The sequence below is a fragment of the Entelurus aequoreus genome, linkage group LG07 (genome assembly GCF_033978785.1).
Source record: "Entelurus aequoreus isolate RoL-2023_Sb linkage group LG07, RoL_Eaeq_v1.1, whole genome shotgun sequence".
Lineage (NCBI taxonomy): Eukaryota > Metazoa > Chordata > Actinopteri > Syngnathiformes > Syngnathidae > Entelurus > Entelurus aequoreus.
Genome location: NC_084737.1, coordinates 65,682,938 through 65,703,570, shown reverse-complemented (window position 1 = coordinate 65,703,570; position 20,633 = coordinate 65,682,938). Strand labels below are relative to the sequence as shown.

Sequence of the window (20,633 nt, the reverse complement as noted above, 5' to 3'; positions counted from 1 at the left end):
TTAAAAATGTTCATGGTCTGACAGCACTAATAGTTGCATATGGCTTATATCGGTCATTACGAGTTACTTTCAGTTCAATATTGGCAGTCAAACAGCCCTACAGTACATCTGTAACTTGACATTGACATATTTGTGACTTGGTACAGAGGGGGGTATGGACCAGATGCACTGGGCCACCAAGTATCCAGCATGTGGGGGTAAGAAACAGTCCCCCATTGACATCCAGAGACGCGGCGTGAGACACAACCCGGACATTTTACAGCTGGAGCTCAGTGGATATGACGCACAGAGAGGGACCTTCCTTATGTCCAATAATGGACACTCAGGTACTGTATGTGTAATGTACTTTAACACCTTTACATTGAAAGTTATGCAGATAGATCTAAAACATACTGACTATCCAACATGCATTTTAGTTGCCGGTGGAGTTTTTAGATCTTCTAATTGATTTGAAGAAGAAGAATGAATTTGGGTAGGGTCGGGTACCGATTTCAGTACTTTTATTGGCACCGACCGATCTCTGTCGGTGTTACCAGGTGTCAATTCACGCAAAAATAAATCAGTGTCATATTACGATACCTTTGTTGGAGACCATACACTTGACTTTGACTTTATTTCGATCACCACAACCAAAAATACTTTCTATCTATCCAACTTTAACAAGGTAAAAGGTAACAAGGTTTCCCCCTCTCTGTTGTACTTATCAAGAATATTTGTTTAGTATTCATTTTTAAATTGAATGATGTTATTGATTTGTTTACTGATTCCACAGACTCAGCCCACAAACTGTTATGCACATGCTTTTAAGAGTTAAGTTAACACACGGCTGCTTTAAATTAAATTTACCCCTCAAGTTATTTTTTTCCATCTCGGCCTTTGAAAACAAATCAGCCAGTTTATAATGTATTTGCTAGAAGAAGGCTTCCATGTTCTGGAATCAGATTCTTGGGACAGATGAAACCAGTATGTATCGAGATGATGGAGAAAAAAAAAAGTATAGCAAGGCAAAGGAGCGTCTCATAATCCAAAGCAAAACACATAATGTGTTATGTCAGGTGGAGACGGCCTATGTGGAACGTGTCTATTAATGATGTTGAAAGGATAGATGGAAAGCAAGGCAATGCAATTTTATTTATAGAGCCCAATTTGTACACAAGGCAATTCAAAGTGCTTTACAGAATATCAAAAGAAGGAAAAATTGTTCAAATTACAATCAGAAAACACAATTGTCATAAAAACAATCATAATTAATTAAAATAAATCAAATGCTGTAGATAGAATAATTTTTTAAAATTAAATAAATTGTCATATGCAAAATTAAAAAAAAGTGTTTTTAGCCTGGATTTGAACATTGCCAACGTTGAGGCCAGTCTCACATCTTCAGGAAAACTATTCGAGATTTTAGGAGCAAAAAACTGAAACACAGTTTGATCCTGACTCTGGGCACAAGCAGGAGACCACTCCCTAATGTTCTTGGAGATCGAGATGGTTCATATGGCTCTAACACAAGACTTGCACTCAAGGAGAGCTCTTTTGAAGTCTATTCTGTGAGCAACAGGAAGTCAGTGCAGTGACTTAAGCACTGGACTTATATTTCCTGGTTCTAGTCAGGACTCGAGCAGCAGCATTCTGGATGTACTGCAGCTGATTTACAGCTTGTTTAGAGAGCCTAGTGGGAAGGCCATTACAGTAGTCTAACCTGCTGGAGAAAAAGACATGGATTAGTCTTTCTAAGTCTTATTTAGACATTATTCTTCTGGATTTGGTAATGGGTTTCAGGTGGTAAAATGCTGCTGAAGGTTTTGACTTAATGTGGCTGGTGACAGTTATGTGGGCCAAAGACAATGATTTCAGTTTTGTCTGAGTTTAGCTGAAGAAAATTGTTTTGTATCCACACACTGATCTGTTCAAAGCAGTAACAAAGGGAATGAACAGGCCAACGTTCACCTGTAGATCTGAGTGTCATCTGCAGAGTTGTGGTAGGACACATTGAAGCTGCGTATTAGCTGGCAGCATGTACAGGTTGATAGGGGTCCCAAAATCGAACCCTGAGGAACCCCACAGGTCATAGCCATTTGGTCAGAGACACAGTTACCCATTTCAACAAAGTATGTCCTGTGTTTGACATAGGACTTGAACTAGTTAAGAACAGAACCAGATATTCCCACCCAGTTTTCTAACCTCTGTATTAAGATAGTATGGTCAACTGAGTCAAAGTTAGCGCTCAGGTCCAGCAGAACCAAGACTGAGACTTTTCCTGCGTCTTTGTCCAGGCGGATATCATTTGTCACCTTGATCAGCGCTGTTTCAGTGCTGGGGTGGGGCCTAAAGCCTGATTGGAAATGATCAAACACATTGTTAAACAGGAGAAAATCACTAAGCTGTTGGTATACAACTTTTTCTAGGACTTTGCCCTAAAATGTCAGGTTTGATATGGACCGATAGTTCTTCAGTACTGTGGCATCAAGACCAGCCTTCTTTAGCAGTTATTAAGGCCATTGACAATATTCCAGTCTGAAGTGAGATGTAACTAGATGATTGAATTGTGGTAACAAACTGCTCAGCACAAATAATACACATCTAGTGGGTAACTCATCAAGGCAGCATGTTGAATAAAGTGCTTAACTTACCTGAATAGTTGACCATTTTGTTTCAATCAGTCCAAATCGACCTGCCCCCCACCATGAAGATCACAAAGGGCCTCCCAGGAAAATACACAGCTGTTCAGATGCATCTGCACTGGGGCGGCTGGGACCTGGAGGCCAGCGGAGCAGAGCATACCATCGATGGCATCCGCTACATGGCAGAGGTAGACTAAATAAACACATCCATATAAAGCAGCTTTGAAGGCAATACACTTCAGTGGTGACAGATGAACATGTGAAACCCAAACATCCCCTCTGGATGAAAACATATCAATTTGTCAAAGTGACAGTGTGTGCGGGTATTAGGTGCTGACATAGAAGAAATAGTATAACTTCTTTTTTTTAAGTGTAGCACACATTATACATAATTGCAACACATTATTTATGGTGCATACTTTGTATCATTTTCTAGACTAAATTAATGAATCTGTTAATTTTACATTCAAACATGAGTTCCTTTTTTTTTTTTACTGCACCTTCTCTAAAGTCTTCTGATGTGTCCTAGCTTACTTTACACTTTTGTTCTTCCTTGGAAAACCTTAGATAGTCCAAGTTCAGTAAATCTCTGCAACACGAAAAATGATCATCTATTTTTGGTGGATTTGACTAAAACCAGAATAGAAGTAGTGATCATATTTATTACATGAAAAAGAGTGTTTGTTTGGTTGAGTATTCATTACAATTGCCAATACAATAGTACCTCAATTAATTGTTTCTGTGATGGCGCTCTTAACTCAAAACACTAGCATCTCAAGTCAAAATCTCCCATATAAATCAATTGAAAGCTATTTTATTTTGCTGCTTGGCTTCCCCCAAACAGCACAATTTTAACATGTAGCATGCCTTTAAAACAAAGTTTTAGACAAGAAAATAATGTGTAAAAACATAATACAATGTACTACTAACTGTACTTTATAGAAGTAGTACTAATGTACAGTATTTTCTTTGGCGAGCGGACTTCTACGGTATCTTTTCAGCAGATTCTCCGTCAAACACACCATTAGCTGCTATTCTATATTTTCATGGATAAATATTCGCCATACAGATGTATTTTTTTGCATCCCTGGCTGGCGTTAGATTCTTCTGCTTCAGTATGGTGTAGACCAGCAATGATACTCTCAAATTGCTTCACCAATCTGCAACACGCTCGGTCATGTTTTCGATTATTTATTTTATGAATTTAAAGAATATCATCCTCTTGTCGGGCTTGGTCAAAAGGATAGGAGTCAGATGCAGAGTAGGGAATATTTTGACAGGCTTTTATTTTGACAGCTTCCTTTCACCTCCAGAGTCAAGGTAATACAATATCTATATTAACAAAAACTAGACGGCGAAAAAGGTTAAAAAAAATAGGAACAACCGAAAATCACTCCTAAAAGAGGAAAACACAAAAACAAATACGAACTATAATTGGCGCCGTATTTGCTATAAAATGTGTTAACACAAAAACGCTCCAACAGGAGGAAGAAACAACGGCTATGAAAAATTCTACACTTATCTAATCTAATAGTTCAACAAAAAATGTCACTCCAAAATTTGAGGAAAGAATGAAAGAAAAAACTGATAACTAGTGATGGGTTGATGAGGCCTCATGAAGCGTTTCGACACATTGCAAAACTGTATTGATACTGTGTCGATACTGTGTCACTAAATACTGCCATCTGCTGGACATTAAAAATCCCTACAGGCAACCTATGGACCGACTCAACTGACACTGATATTATGACCTAGTATATACAATAATATAAACCAAGTCATTGTATTTCATTTAGGATTATTTCATATCTTCATTTAAATAAAAATATATTTTTTAGATACAGTCAAATAATGTGAACATGTATCATGACTAGGATGGTAGAAGGTGGGGATTGAACCCCAGTAACCAATTGCTGGCACAGCCACGCTACCAACTTCGCCACGCCGTCATTCCTGTACCTTCTCTAGTAATAGTAGTGATGGGTCCACACAGATGCATCGGCGCATGCGTCGAGCTCATAGAGCGAAACCCTGTGTCGGTGCGCGTACCGCTTTTAGAAAGTCACGTGACCGATCATGAGCTGCTTTGGTCACGTGACCGATACGCGAACTGTATCGCACTGACGCCTCCTCTGTGCCCTGTGAGCAACCTTCCCTCTAAGGTGCGTGCCTGCGCAATTGCGCAGTGCTCAAGCGTCCTCCGCGCACACCGTGCGCCGCACAGCCAATATATGCCGCGCACCAAATCAAACCCATCCGAATTCTAAACAAAATAAACACATTTATTCTGTGTAATTTTGAAATGCAACTTTGAGTGACAGTGACAACAAGCGGCCCTAATGGTGTTCGTCAACAACACGCATTGCGCCGCTTCCTAATAAACACAGTTTGGCGCGCAGGCGTCAGTGCGATACAGTTCATGAGCGGTCACGTGACCAGAACAGCTCATGAGCGGTCACGTGACCAAAACAGCTCGTGTTCGGTCACGTGACTTTCTAAAAGCGATACGCGCACCGACACAGGGTATCGCTCTATGAGCTCGACGCATGCGCCGATGCATCGGTGTTGCCGGACCCATCACTACTGATAACTCACCACTTCGGCTGAATAAACTAAATAACAAAAAAAATCACTCTGCTGAGGAGGAAAAAAGGAAAACTCAAAATAGCAACGAAGGAATTCAGGATCAAGGAATATAAACACAAGACGAGGCAAGGCAAGGCAAGGCATGGACATGGATGCTGGCAAGGCATGGACATGGATGCTAGAAAGGCACGAATACATGAGACAATCTGGCACAGAACAAGGGGAGACGTGGGCTTATAAAACATAAGAGGGTAATGGGAAACAGGTGGAAACAATCAGGGGTCAGGGATGACGTCAGACTGATGACACAAAAGGAAGGACAAGTGATCTGACACGAGAGGAGTTACTTTTCAAAATAAAACATGCAATTCACAAGACAGAAGAAACCAAGACAAGACATCCCTCACCGCGGTGTGACACCACTTTTTCTCAGCACTGTCCTTTGCACTCACTTTCTTCCTTTCCATGTTTGGAAAAACAAATGTATGTCGATCTTTAGCTATGAGCTAATGCTAGCGAGTAAAAGCAGATGTTTTGGTCTGATCATACAGGGTTCACTGTGACATTTGCATCTCCAATTAATGGCGGGGGATGCTTGTGACTCAAATTTTTGCTCACAACTTAAAGTATAACAGTTAACTTAAAGACAGCTCTTATCTCAAAACACTCTTGTCATGTCTGTGTGATCATGTTTTGTTTTGGTTATGTTCGGTTTGGTTTTTGGACTCTTTGTGCACTCTTGTTTGTTTTGTTACCATAGCAACCCATTAGTTTCACCTGTTTCAAGTTTTGCACTCGCGCACCTGTTGTCAATCATGTCTGTATTATTTAAACCGATAGTTGCCAGGAAGTCAGCCTGGCGACATTAACTCTGATACCTCCATGATTACGCGTCCATGCCATAGTTCTATGATCTTTCCATGCTTGACCAAGTAAGTTTTGTTTCATGTCCTTAGTCTGTTTATGTGTTAATTTTGTTCATAGCCAAGTTTGTACTTCCGCCCTTGTGCGCGCCTTTCGTTTGTTCCTTTTGTTAGTGTTTAAATAAATATGTACTCACCTCCAAGCCATGTCCGATCCAGCTTTACTTGCATCTCGGGAAAACAAAACCCTCACAGTCCACGTATAGTCAACTCTTAAGTTTGGCAACTCTGTAATTAATAATAATAATAATAATAATAATAATACATTTTATTTCTAGGCGCCTTTCTAGACACTCAAGGACACCGTACATCCGTTAAAAGCAGTGCAACACAAACAATAATAAAAAAAGTGGGAAATAGACAAATAATCAGATCAGGCTAAAATACAACAACAACACAGTGCAAATGAGGTCTTTCTTATATAATTAAAATGAATATGCATTAGTTCCAGTGACATACATTGATAATGTGACAAAAGACAATTAAACCCTTTTGTTTAAAGCTTTTTTTAAATGTTGTGTTGAAAAGTGCTTTTCAAAACCCACTATGTGTATGTAGCTTTAATGCTAACACATACACTATATCAGAGTTAATAGACACACTACTGTGTACTTTATCCACTTTTTCCATATAATGTCCACTGTAACTCTGCACTTCTCCAACGTAATAGATAGAATATATCACAGGCAACAACATAACAAAAAAGAGCGACAGAGGAGGACACTAATACATGCTAGCAACACTAGCATAGCTAAGTGAGCTACAATGCTAACATTATTTTTTACAGCAGGTTTGCTTAAAGAAAACAAAATGATTTAACTTACAGCTGCCACGTCCGAGCCAGGGTTTACTTTAAGATGTGTTACAATGCCTGTTTTTTCTATTCAGTGGCCATTTTTAATAGAAAAAAACACTTATTTTGTTAGGTGTTCTGTTTGTGGTGTCCACTGGATAGTTTTTTCCTGTTAGCATACTTCATTTCTGGCTCTCACCAGAATGTCAATGATCATTTTTGTGTCTTTCATCCATTTAAAGTGAAATGCTCATTTGGTATTCTGCGGCTGTTCTCTCTGTTGTCTTTCAGCTCCATGTCGTCCATTACAATTCGGCCAAGTACAAGAGCTTCACTGAGGCCAAAGATAAATCAGACGGGCTGGCAGTACTCGCCTTTTTCTACGACGTACGTTTCCCTTTCCTCTCCATGTGTGGCGTTTGCTTTTGTATCTCAATCACGCTCTGGACGTGTACAATATACACTGCAAAAAATCAGTGTTCAAAAACAAGAAAGAAAGGGGGAAAAAAATTAGGGGTATTTTACTTGAACTAAGCAAACTTATCTGCCAATAGAACAAGAAAATTTGGCTTGTCAAGACTTTCCAAAAAAAGTAAAATTAGCTAACCTCAATGAACCCAAAAATACCTTAAAATAAGTATTTTCTCACTAATAACAAGTGCACTTTTCTTGGTAGAAAAAAAAGAGACCTTTTTGCTCAATATGTTGAAAAATATTCTTAAATTAACTACCGTATTTTTCGGAGTATAAGTCGCACCGGAGTATAAGTCGCACCTGCCAAAAATGCATAATAAAGAAGGAAAAAAACATATATAAGTCGCACTGGAGCCCGGCCAAACTATGAAAAAAAACTGCGACTTATAGTCCGAAAAATACGGTAAATGCTAGTGCAGTGGTTCTTAACCTGGGTTCGATCGAACCCTAGGGGTTCGGCGAGTCGGCCTCAGGAGTTCGGCAGACCATCTGCCGCAAAGGTCAATAAACACCCGACTCATCGTGTAAATAAAAACTTCTCCCTATCGGCGTATCATGTATACCCCCAAACAATGTTCCCTCTAATTTTCCATATGCGTGAGCAAACGCAAAAACTCCTTCAATGGAGCACATATGAGCGACGTCAGATGTGCACAATGTGGCCACACCAGCAGCACACCTGTCCCAAACCTGACTAAATACCAAGTTAAATGTTTTATTATTATAATCAAATGACAGCAGTAATTTCCGTGGGATTTTTATCCCTTTCCGATATCGCATTTAATTCCCACTAAAACATTCACATGTTGCACAATGATATGTAAACATGGGATCATGTGTACAATCCTGTAACGTTCTGTTTGTAACATCTTTATTAGTATTTCTTTAATATAATAACATCATTTCATGATTAATATTTATGAATTAAGATTAAATTAAGAAAAAAACATTTGATTTTACAAGGGTTCGGTGAATGCGCATATGAAACTGTTGGGGTTCAGTGCCTCCAACAAGGTTAAGAACCACTGTGCTAGTGCCATTATCTTGACATAATGATATGCGCACGGCATTACATTTCTTGAAACCAGCAAACTTATACTAAAAAATTGTTTATTGTTCTTAATGGAAAGGCAACAAGGCAACCGCTTGTTACTCTCGGGGTCTCCTAGCCGCTCAGGCAAATCACATTGTCTAAAAATGCATTTTCCCATCCATAACATGACATCATCACGCCAAGTGTGTGCTCTTTCAGTCAATTAGTGTGCAAGGAATATATATATATATATATATATATATATATATATATATATATATATATATATATATATATATATATATATATATATATATATATATATATATATATATATATATATATATATATATATATATATATATATATATATATATATATATATATATATATATATATATATATATATATATATATATATATATATATATATATACAGCCCGGCCCCCGGCCAAATTTTTTTTAATTGTAATTTTGAAGAATTTATCTGATTGTGCATGAACTATTTCTGTTCAAAAGAGTTTGAAATGTCACATCTAAAATGTTTAAATATTAACTGTCCGTTTATTGTGCCGTGCCAACTGTACTACTTTATGAGTATGTATTTTCTATTGTTTCATTGACAATAAAACAGCAAAGTCCATTTGGCTGTCATCTGTTTTAAATATGAGACACAATTGTGTCAAAATCATGATTTTTTTTGTTCATGCTTGAAATAAGAAATTATTACTTTAAAAAAAGTAGTTTTATACTTGTGAGTGTTGATGACACTGGTTTGCAACAGTTGATATTCTAGATTCAAGCATGTTTTACTCAATATAGGACATAAAAAAGCTGTAATATCTTACAAAGATAATTTAGGACCAAAACACTAAAAACAAGTAAAACACTCTAACATAAAATCTGCTTAGTGAGAGGAATTATCTTATTAGACAGAAAATAAGCAACTATCACCCTTATTTGAGATATTTAATCTTACTTAGATTTCATTTTTTGCAGTGTAAGACTATTGGACCCGGTTTGTGCTAAGTTTGCTCCCTAGAGGAATGCGGTGAATCTCAGGCAGCCAATGATGTGTTCATCGCTATGGTAACAACAGCTATCATCCCATGTCATATCACTGGTGGCAATAATTAGAAATTATTACAGCAGGGAAACATGACCTCCTGATCGAGTGTGTATTAAAATAGTCAGATAATCTTGGCCCTCTTGTAGAAAAGGTCATACATGCACACTATTACGCGATCTGCTGCTAATGACTTGTTGCTGCATTGTCAGGACGGCCATTTTGAGAACACCTACTACAGTGATTTCATCTCCAACCTGGCCAACATCAAATATGCAGGTAAGTCATGTGGGAAGCACAATACTGTGACGTCAGTCGGATTTGAAAATGGACTCTGGCAGGTCAGTCCATGAACATTTCAAGCCTGAACGTGCGCTCCATGTTGCCCGAGAACATGAACCATTTCTTCAGGTACCAGGGCTCCCTCACCACTCCTCCCTGCTACGAGAGCATCCTGTGGACGGTGTTCGATACCCCCATTACTCTTTCACATAACCAGGTAACCAAGAAGGATTATTCATATCCGTGTTGCACACCGGCAAAAAACAGGGTGGTAACTTCTGTCAATGCACCTCTACGACAGAATAGTAACTTCTGCCAATGCACCTCTATGCCAGAATAGTAACTTCTGTCAATGCACCTTTATGCCAAAATAGTAACTTCTGCCAATGCACCCTTATGCCAGAATAGTAACTTCTGTCAACGCACCTCTATGCTAGAATAGTAACTTCTGTCAACACACCTCTGTGCCAGAATAGTAACTTCTGCCAATGCACCTCTATGCCAGAATAGTAAGTTCTGTCAACGCACCTCTATGCCAGAATAGTAACTTCTGTCAACGCACCTCTATGCCAGAATAGTAACTTATGTCAATGCACCACTATGCCAGAATAGTAACTTCTACCAATGCACCTCAATGACAGAATAGTAACTTCTGTCAATGCACGTCTATGCCAGAATAGTAACTTATGTCAACACACCTCTATGCAGAATAGTAACTTATAACTTCATTCAATGCACCTCTATGCCAGAATAGTAACTTCTGCCAATGCACCTCTATGCCAGAATAGCAACTTCTGCCAATGCACCTCTATGCCACAATAGTAACTTCTGTCAATGCACCTTTATGCCAGAATAGTAACTTCTGCCAATGCACCTCTATGCCAGAATAGTGACTTCTGTCAATGCACCTCAATGACAGAATAGTAACTTCTGTCAATGCACCTCAATGACAGAATAGTAACTTCTGTCAATGCACCTCGATGCCAGAATAGTAACTTCTGCCAATGCACCTCTATGCCATAATAGTAACTTCTGTCAATGCACCTACATGCCAAAATAGTAACTTCTGTCAATGCACCTCTATGCCAGATTAGTAACTTCTGTCAACACACCTATATGCTACAATAGTAACTTCTGTCAAAGCACATCTATGCCAGAATAGTAACTTCTGCCAATGCACCTCTATGCCAGAATAGTGACTTCTGTCAACACACCTATATGCCAAAATAGTAACTTCTGTCAATGCACCTCTATGCCAGAATAGTAACTTATGTCAATGCACCTCTATGCTAGAATAGTAACTTCTGCCAATGCACCTCTATGCCAGAATAGTAACTTCTGTCAACGCACCTCTATGCCAGAATAGTAACTTATGTCAATGCACCACTATGCCAGAATAGTAACTTCTACCAATGCACCTCAATGGCAGAATAGTAACTTCTGTCAATGCACCTACATGCCAAAATAGTAACTTCTGTCAATGCACCTCTATGCCAGATTAGTAACTTCTGTCAACACACCTATATGCTAGAATAGTAACTACTGTCAATGCACATCTATGCCAGAATAGTAACTTCTGCCAATGCACCTCTATGCCAGAATAGTAACTTCTGTCAACACACCTATATGCCAAAATAGTAACTTCTGTCAATGCACCTCTATGCCAGAATAGTAACTTATGTCAATGCACCTCTATGCTAGAATAGTAACTTCTGCCAATGCACCTCTATGCCAGAATAGTAACTTCTGTCAACGCACCTCTATGCCAGAATAGTAACTTATGTCAATGCACCACTATGCCAGAATAGTAACTTCTACCAATGCACCTCAATGGCAGAATAGTAACTTCTGTCAACGCACCTCTATGCCAGAATAGTAACTTCTACCAATGCACCTCAATGACAGAATAGTAACTTCTGTCAACGCACCTCTGTGCCAGAATAGTAACTTCTGCCAATGCACCTCTATGCCAGAATAGTAAGTTCTGTCAACGCACCTCTATGCCAGAATAGTAACTTCTGTCAACGCACCTCTATGCCAGAATAGTAACTTATGTCAATGCACCACTATGCCAGAATAGTAACTTCTACCAATGCACCTCAATGACAGAATAGTAACTTCTGTCAATGCACGTCTATGCCAGAATAGTAACTTATGTCAACACACCTCTATGCAGAATAGTAACTTATAACTTCATTCAATGCACCTCTATGCCAGAATAGTAACTTCTGCCAATGCACCACTATGCCAGAATAGCAACTTCTGCCAATGCACCTCTATGCCACAATAGTAACTTCTGTCAATGCACCTTTATGCCAGAATAGTAACTTCTGCCAATGCACCTCTATGCGAGAATAGTGACTCCTGTCAATGCACCTCAATGACAGAATAGTAACTTCTGTCAATGCACCTCAATGACAGAATAGTAACTTCTGCCAATGCACCTCGATGCCAGAATAGTAACTTCTGCCAATGCACCTCTATGCCAGAATAGTAACTTCTGTCAATGCACCTACATGCCAAAATAGTAACTTCTGTCAATGCATCTCTATGCCAGATTAGTAACTTCTGTCAACACACCTATATGCTAGAATAGTAACTTCTGTCAATGCACATCTATGCCAGAATAGTAACTTCTGCCAAAGCACCTCTATGCCAGAATAGTGACTTCTGTCAATGCACCTCAATGACAGAATAGTAACTTCTGTCAATGCACCTCAATGACAGAATAGTAACTTCTGTCAATGCACCTCAATGACAGAATAGTAACTTCTGCCAATGCACCTCTATGCCATAATAGTAACTTCTGTCAATGCACCTACATGCCAAAATAGTAACTTCTGTCAATGGACCTCTATGCCAGATTAGTAACTTCTGTCAACACACCTATATGCTAGAATAGTAACTACTGTCAATGCACATCTATGCCAGAATAGTAACTTCTGCCAATGCACCTCTATGCCAGAATAGTAACTTCTGTCAACACACCTATATGCCAAAATAGTAACTTCTGTCAATGCACCTCTATGCCAGAATAGTAACTTATGTCAATGCACCTCTATGCTAGAATAGTAACTTCTGCCAATGCACCTCTATGCCAGAATAGTAACTTCTGTCAACGCACCTCTATGCCAGAATAGTAACTTATGTCAATGCACCACTATGCCAGAATAGTAACTTCTACCAATGCACCTCAATGGCAGAATAGTAACTTCTGTCAACGCACCTCTATGCCAGAATAGTAACTTCTACCAATGCACCTCAATGACAGAATAGTAACTTCTGTCAACGCACCTCTGTGCCAGAATAGTAACTTCTGCCAATGCACCTCTATGCCAGAATAGTAAGTTCTGTCAACGCACCTCTATGCCAGAATAGTAACTTCTGTCAACGCACCTCTATGCCAGAATAGTAACTTATGTCAATGCACCACTATGCCAGAATAGTAACTTCTACCAATGCACCTCAATGACAGAATAGTAACTTCTGTCAATGCACGTCTATGCCAGAATAGTAACTTATGTCAACACACCTCTATGCAGAATAGTAACTTATAACTTCATTCAATGCGCCTCTATGCCAGAATAGTAACTTCTGCCAATGCACCTCTATGCCAGAATAGCAACTTCTGCCAATGCACCTCTATGCCACAATAGTAACTTCTGTCAATGCACCTTTATGCCAGAATAGTAACTTCTGCCAATGCACCTCTATGCGAGAATAGTGACTTCTGTCAATGCACCTCAATGACAGAATAGTAACTCCTGCCAATGCACCTCTATGCCATAATAGTAACTTCTGTCAATGCACCTACATGCCAAAATAGTAACTTCTGTCAATGCATCTCTATGCCAGATTAGTAACTTCTGTCAACACACCTATATGCTAGAATAGTAGCTTCTGTCAATGCACATCTATGCCAGAATAGTAACTTCTGCCAATGCACCTCTATGCCAGAATAGTGACTTCTGTCAATGCACCTCAATGACAGAATAGTAACTTCTGTCAATGCACCTCAATGACAGAATAGTAACTTCTGTCAATGCACCTCAAAGCCAGAATAGTAACTTCTGCCAATGCACCTCTATGCCATAATAGTAACTTCTGTCAATGCACCTACATGCCAAAATAGTAACTTCTGTCAATGCACCTCTATGCCAGATTAGTAACTTCTGTCAACACACCTATATGCTAGAATAGTAACTTCTGTCAATGCACATCTATGCCAGAATAGTAACTTCTGCCAATGCACCTCTATGCCAGAATAGTAACTTCTGTCAACACACCTATATGCCAAAATAGTAACTTCTGTCAATGCACCTCTATGCCAGAATACTAACTTATGTCAATGCACCTCTATGCTAGAATAGTAACTTCTGCCAATGCACCTCTATGCCAGAATAGTAACTTCTGCCAATGCACCTCTATGCCAGAATAGTAACTTCTGTCAACGCACCTCTATGCCAGAATAGTAACTTCTGTCAATGCACCTATATGGCAAAATAGTAACTTCTGTCAACGCACCTCTATGCCAGAATAGTAACTTCTGTCAATGCACCTCTATGCCAGAATAGTAACTTCTGCCAATGCACATCTATGCCAGAATAGTAACTTCTGCCAATGCACCTCTATGCCAGAATAGTAACTTCTGTCAACACACCTATATGCCAAAATAGTAACTTCTGTCAATGCACCTCTATGCCAGAATACTAACTTATGTCAATGCACCTCTATGCTAGAATAGTAACTTCTGCCAATGCACCTCTATGCCAGAATAGTAACTTCTGCCAATGCACCTCTATGCCAGAATAGTAACTTCTGTCAACACACCTATATGCCAAAATAGTAACTTCTGTCAATGCACCTCTATGCCAGAATACTAACTTATGTCAATGCACCTATATGCTAGAATAGTAACTTCTGTCAATGCACATCTATGCCAGAATAGTAACTTCTGCCAATGCACCTCTATGCCAGAATAGTAACTTCTGTCAACGCACCTCTATGCCAGAATAGTAACTTCTGTCAATGCACCTATATGGCAAAATAGTAACTTCTGTCAACACACTCCTAAGAAATAACAGTAACTTCTGTCAGCGCACCCCCATGACAGGGTGGTAACTTATGTCAACACACTCCTATGAAAGAACAGTAATTTCTGCCAAAGCACTTCCATGACATGGTGGTAGATTCTGTCAATTCAACTATATGACAGGGTGGTAACGTCTGTCAACCCACCTCTGTGACAGGTTGGTAACTTCTGTCCCTGCATCTCTATGGTAGAGTCATAATTTCTGTCAGTCAATCAATCAATCAATCAATCAATCAATCAATCAATCAATGTTTATTTCAGTGTACCTCTATGCCAGGAAGGTAACTTCTGCCAATGCACCTCTGTAACAAGGTGGCAACTTCTGTCAACACACCTCATTGACAGACTAGTAACCTCTGTCAGTACACCACACTGGCAACGTGGTAACTTCTGTCAATAAACCTCTAAGAAAGAACAGCAACTTCTGTCAGTGCACCCCCATGACAGGGTCGTAATTTCTGTCAACACACTCCTATGAAAGAACAGTAATTTTTGTCAAAGTGGTAGATTCTGTCAATGCAACTATATGACAGGGTGGTAACGTCTGTCCACACACCTCTGACAGGTTGGAAACTTCTGTCAATTCACCTCTATGACAGGATGGTAACATCTTTCCCTGCATCTCTATGGCAGAGTCATAACTTCTGTCAGTGTACCTTTAATGCCATGATGATAACTTCTGTCAATGTACCTCTATGACAGGATGGTAACCCCTGTCAATAGAGCTCGGTAAAAAAGGTGGTAACTTTTATCAATGCAACTTTATGACAAAAGAATAACTTCTGCCAATGTATCTCAACGACAGGGTGGTAATGTCATGTTAACACATCTCTTTGACAGTTTCTTCTGTCAATGCACCTCTATGACAATACAGTGACACACTTGGCGGTAACTTCTGTCAATGCACCTCTATGACATTTTGGGGAAAACATTGACAACCAGCTCTGTGACGCTGAGAACTCTGAAAAAGTTGAGTAGCGGAAGAGCTTTGTAAAGTTTTGGGAACTATTTGTAAAATGAGGGGAGGATGCATTCCATCCAACCTCTATGACAGAATAGTAACTTCTGTCAGTGCACCTCAATGACACGATAGTGAGACACCTCTTTGACAGGAGGGTAACTTCTGTCAATGCACCTCTATGACAGGACAGACACTTTACTCAATGCACCTCTATGTGGGTGTCCACACCTTTATTACAGGGTGGTAACTTATGTCAATACACCACTCTGACAGGGTGGTATCTCCTGTCAACACACATCTACAAAAGGATGGTAACTTCTTTCAACACACCTGCACGACAGGGTGTCATACACATCAACAACACATCTCTATAAAAGGACAATAATTGTCCTGTCAATGCACCTCAAACACAGAGCATTGTAACTTAACAGAAACAATGCAACACAATACAAACCTGAACCAGTTTTTATAGAGGCGCTTGGCTGTTGTTTAGCTTTTATAACTTTTGTGTGCCTCTACATCAAGATTTAAGCTCCACCCCTTTGGACTTTGTTGCGCTCAGATCAGGAAACTGGAGAGCACCCTGATGGACATCCACAACAAGACTCTGTGGGACGACTACCGCATGGCTCAGCCCCTAAATGACCGAGTGGTGGAGTCGTCTTTCCTGCCACGACTTGGGAAAGGAAGTGTGTATCTCACGAATATCTGACCGCTTAAAGGCCTACTGAAATTAATTTTTTGTATTTAAACGGGGATAGCAGATCCATTCTATGTGTCATACTTGATCATTTCGTGATATTGCCATATTTTTGCTGAAAGGATTTAGTAGAGAACAACGACAATAAAGATCGCAACTTTTGGTATCTGATTAAAAAAAAGCCTTGCCCCTACCGGAAGTAGCGTGACGTAGTCAGTTGAAAGGCTCCTCACATTTTCCTATTGTTTTCAATGCAGCTAGAGCGGTTCGGACCGAGAAAGCGACGATTACCCCATTAATTTGAGCGAGGATGAAAGATTCGTGGATGAGGAACAGTAAGAGTGAAGGACTAGAATGCAGTGCAAGACATATCTTTTTTTGGTCTGACCGTAACTTAGGTACAAGCTGGCTCATTGGATTCCACACTCTCTCCTTTTTCTACTGTGGATTACGGATTTGTATTTTAAACCACCTCGGATACTATATCCTCTTGAAAATGAGAGTCGAGAACGCGAAATGAACATTCACAGTGACTTTTATCTCCACGACAATACATCGACGAAACACTTTAGCTACGGAGCTAACGTGATAGCATCGTGCTTAACTGCATATAGAAACAAAATAAATAAATCCCTGACTGGAAGGATAGACAGAAGATCAACAATACTATTAAACCATGGACATGTAACTACACGGTTAATGCTTTCCAGCCTGGCGAATGTTAACAATGCTGTTGCTAACGACGCCATTGAATCTAACTTAGCAACCGGACCTCACAGAGCTATGCTAAAAACATTAACTATCCACCTACGCCAGCCAGCCCTCATCTGCTCATCAACACCCGTGCTCACCTGCGTTCCAGCGATCGACGGTGCGACGAAGGACTTCACCCGATCACAGATGCGGTCGGTGAGACGGAGGAAGTCAAGGTGAGTTCGGCGGCTAGCGCGTCTGCTATCCATCTCTGTCCTCCTGGCTGTGTTGCTGTAGTCTGCCGCTAATACACCGATCCCACCTACAACTTTCTTCTTTGCAGTCTCCATTGTTCATTAAACAAATTGCAAAAGATTCACCAACACAGATGTCCAGAATACTGTGGAATTTTGAAATGAAAACAGAGCTTTTTTGTATTGTATTCAATGGGGTACCAATACTTCCGTCAACAGTTTACGTGACGCGCATACGTCATCATATCTAGACGTTTTCAACCGGAAGTGTGGCGGGAAATTTAAAATTGCACTTTATAAGTTAACCCGGCCGTATTGGCATGTGTTGCAATGTTAAGATTTCATCATTGATATATAAACTATCAGACTGCGTGGTGGGTAGTAGTGGGTTTCAGTAGGCCTTTAAGAGCAAGACAAACCATTACTGTTCACCTTTTTGTTTCGCCAGCATTCTGTCGACAAGACGAAATAGAATCCAAGCTGCTTAAAATCGAGGGACTGATAACGTCTCTTGGAAAAAGCGTGTACTCAGGTAAGGTAGTATGCCAACACACACTAAGTCATACTTGGCTGAATGCAAATGCTAGTGTTCCTATTTACTCAAGAGTGTTGATCTACTCTTACCTACTTGTATGCCTTAGGAGGTAGACTACAAGACTCACGGCCAAGCAAACATGGTGAGCTTTTCTATTTTCCAGTTCGCATTCAAGCAAACAAAGTGACTTTTAATTCATGTTCAGCATTGTGCAACAGTCTTGAGCAATTTTGCAAATAAACATTAACGTAATCATTAGTTTCTTCTAGTTTGTATTATTTCCTATCCAGCGCTCCAATTTACTAACACTAGTTTGGCCCGAGCGCCGGCCCCCATACCTGTCCCTGATTGGCATTCAGTACACACCTGTCCCTGGTTGCCAATCAGGGTGTTTCTTTTGCTCTGCGCTTCCACGTGTTTGCTCTTTGTGCACTTCCCAGCAGCACCTCTTTGTTTTTTTTGTGTTACATGCATTTTTCCTGATAAAAAGGGTTTCTTTCATGCACTTGTCTGCCGTATTTGCATCCCAGACATACACCAGAACGTAATGGAGAATCCCTTCAACTAGCAAAAAGTCCAGCTGCCTTGGTTTAACTGTTGCGGATTACCATAAAATATCAAATTTAGGGAAATTTGCTATTTTAAAAGCATGGGTGCTTCCATTTTGCAGCCAATCTTGTGCATTGATTGTACTGTATTGGGTGTAAGTATCTGATATCTTACCAAGCATTGTTCTATCACTATCCTTGATTCTATCACTAACATGGTGGTAACTTCTGTCCATGCTTGTCTACAGCAGAGTGGAAACTTTTTACAGCTCTTTGACAGAGTGGTATCTTCTGTCAATGCACGTCAATGACAGTGTAGTGACACACATCTTTGACAGGGTGGTAACTTCTGTCAGTGCTCGTCTACGACAGTGTGGTAACTTCTATCGACATATCTATTTGACAAAGTTGTATATTCTGTCAATGTACCCCTATGACAGTATAGTGACACACCTCTTGGACAGGATGGTAACTTCTGTTAATGCTCGCATACGACATATTGGCAACTTCTGTCAATTAACTTCTACCACAGGGTGGTAACTTCATCGACACATCTCTTCGACAGAGTGGCATCTTCTGTCAATGCATCTATGACAGTATAATGACACCCCTCTTTCACAGGGTGGTAACTTCTGTCAATGTTCACATATAAGAGAGTGGTATCTTCTGTCAATGCACCTCTATGACAGTATAGTGACACACCTCTTTGACAGGTTGGTACATTCTGGCAATGCAGCTCTATGACATTTTGTAAAAATTAAAATCAGGATATTTACAAAAAAATATTTCTTCAAAGATACAACAACCAACTCTGAGTCTTTTGTCAAAGCAGCATAAACAAAGGCTGAGTAGCGGATAAGCCTTTTAAATCTGTATTTGAAAATACACTATATTGCCAAAAGTATTTGGCCACCCATCCAAATGATGAGTCAGGTGTCCTAATCACTTGGCCCGGGTGGCCCCACAGGTGTATAAAATCAAGCACTTAGGCATGGAGACTGTTTCTACAAAGATTTGTGAAAGAATGGGCCGCTCTCAGGAGCTCAGTGATTTCCAGTGTGGAACTGTCATAGGATGCCACCTGAGCAACAAATCCAGTTGTGAAGTTTCCTCGCTCCTAAATATTCCAATGTCAACTGTGCGCTTTATTATAAGAACATGGAAGAGTTTGTGAACAACAGCAACTCAGCCACCAAGTGGTAGGCCACGTAAACTGACAGAGAGGGGTCAGCGGATGCTGAAGCGCATAGTGCACAGACTTTCTGCACAGTCAGTTGCTACAGAGCTCCAAACTTCATGTGACCTTCCAATTAGCCCACGTACAGTACGCAGAGAGCTTCATGGAATGGGTTTCCATGGCCAAGCAGCTGCATCTAAGCCATACATCACCAAGTCCAATGCAAAGCGTGGGATGCAGTGGTGTAAAGCACGTCGCCACTGGACTCTAGAGCAGTGGAGACGCCTTCTCTGGGGTGAAGAATCACGCTTTTCCATCTGGCAATCTGATGGACGAGTCTGGGTTTGGAGGTTGCCAGGAGAACGCTACATTTCGGACTGCATTGTGCCGAGTGTGAAATTTGGTGGAGGAGGAATTATGGTGTGGGGTTGTTTTTCAGGAGTTGGGCTTGGCCCCTTAGTTCCATTGATAGGAACTTTTGGACAATTCCATGCTCTCAACATTGTGGGAACAGTTTGGAGCGGGCCCCTTCGTCTTCCAACATGAGTGTGCACCAGTGCACAAAGCAAAGTCCATAAAAACATGGATGACAGAGTCTGATGTAGATTAACTTGACTGGCCTGCACATAGTCCTGACCTGAACCGGATAGAACACCTTTGAGATGAATTAGAACGGAGACTGAGAGCCAGGCCTTCTCGACCAACATCAGTGTGTGACCTCACCAATGCGCTTTTGGAAGAATGGTGGAAAATTCCTATAAACACACTCCGCAACCTTGTGGACAGCCTTCCCGGGAGAGTAGAAGCTGTAATAGCTGCAAAAGGTGGACCGACATCATATTGAACCCTTAGGTTAGGAATGGGATGGCACTTCAAGTTCATATGTGAGTCAAGG

General features: G+C 40.2%; 1 protein-coding gene across 1 annotated transcript in view; it reads left to right on the top strand.

The window, feature by feature from the left end:
• The window catches only part of ca6 (carbonic anhydrase VI), a 29,424-nt gene that overhangs the window by 7,391 nt on the left and 1,400 nt on the right, over positions 1 to 20,633 (top strand). Inside the window, exons 3-10 of the mRNA XM_062054266.1 lie at positions 147 to 326; positions 2,661 to 2,809; positions 7,215 to 7,310; positions 9,709 to 9,775; positions 9,838 to 9,995; positions 16,394 to 16,520; positions 17,927 to 18,010; positions 18,120 to 18,155. Coding sequence (XP_061910250.1) covers positions 147 to 326; positions 2,661 to 2,809; positions 7,215 to 7,310; positions 9,709 to 9,775; positions 9,838 to 9,995; positions 16,394 to 16,520; positions 17,927 to 18,010; positions 18,120 to 18,155 — 897 coding nt within the window. The remainder of the gene's footprint in view (positions 1 to 146; positions 327 to 2,660; positions 2,810 to 7,214; positions 7,311 to 9,708; positions 9,776 to 9,837; positions 9,996 to 16,393; positions 16,521 to 17,926; positions 18,011 to 18,119; positions 18,156 to 20,633) is intronic.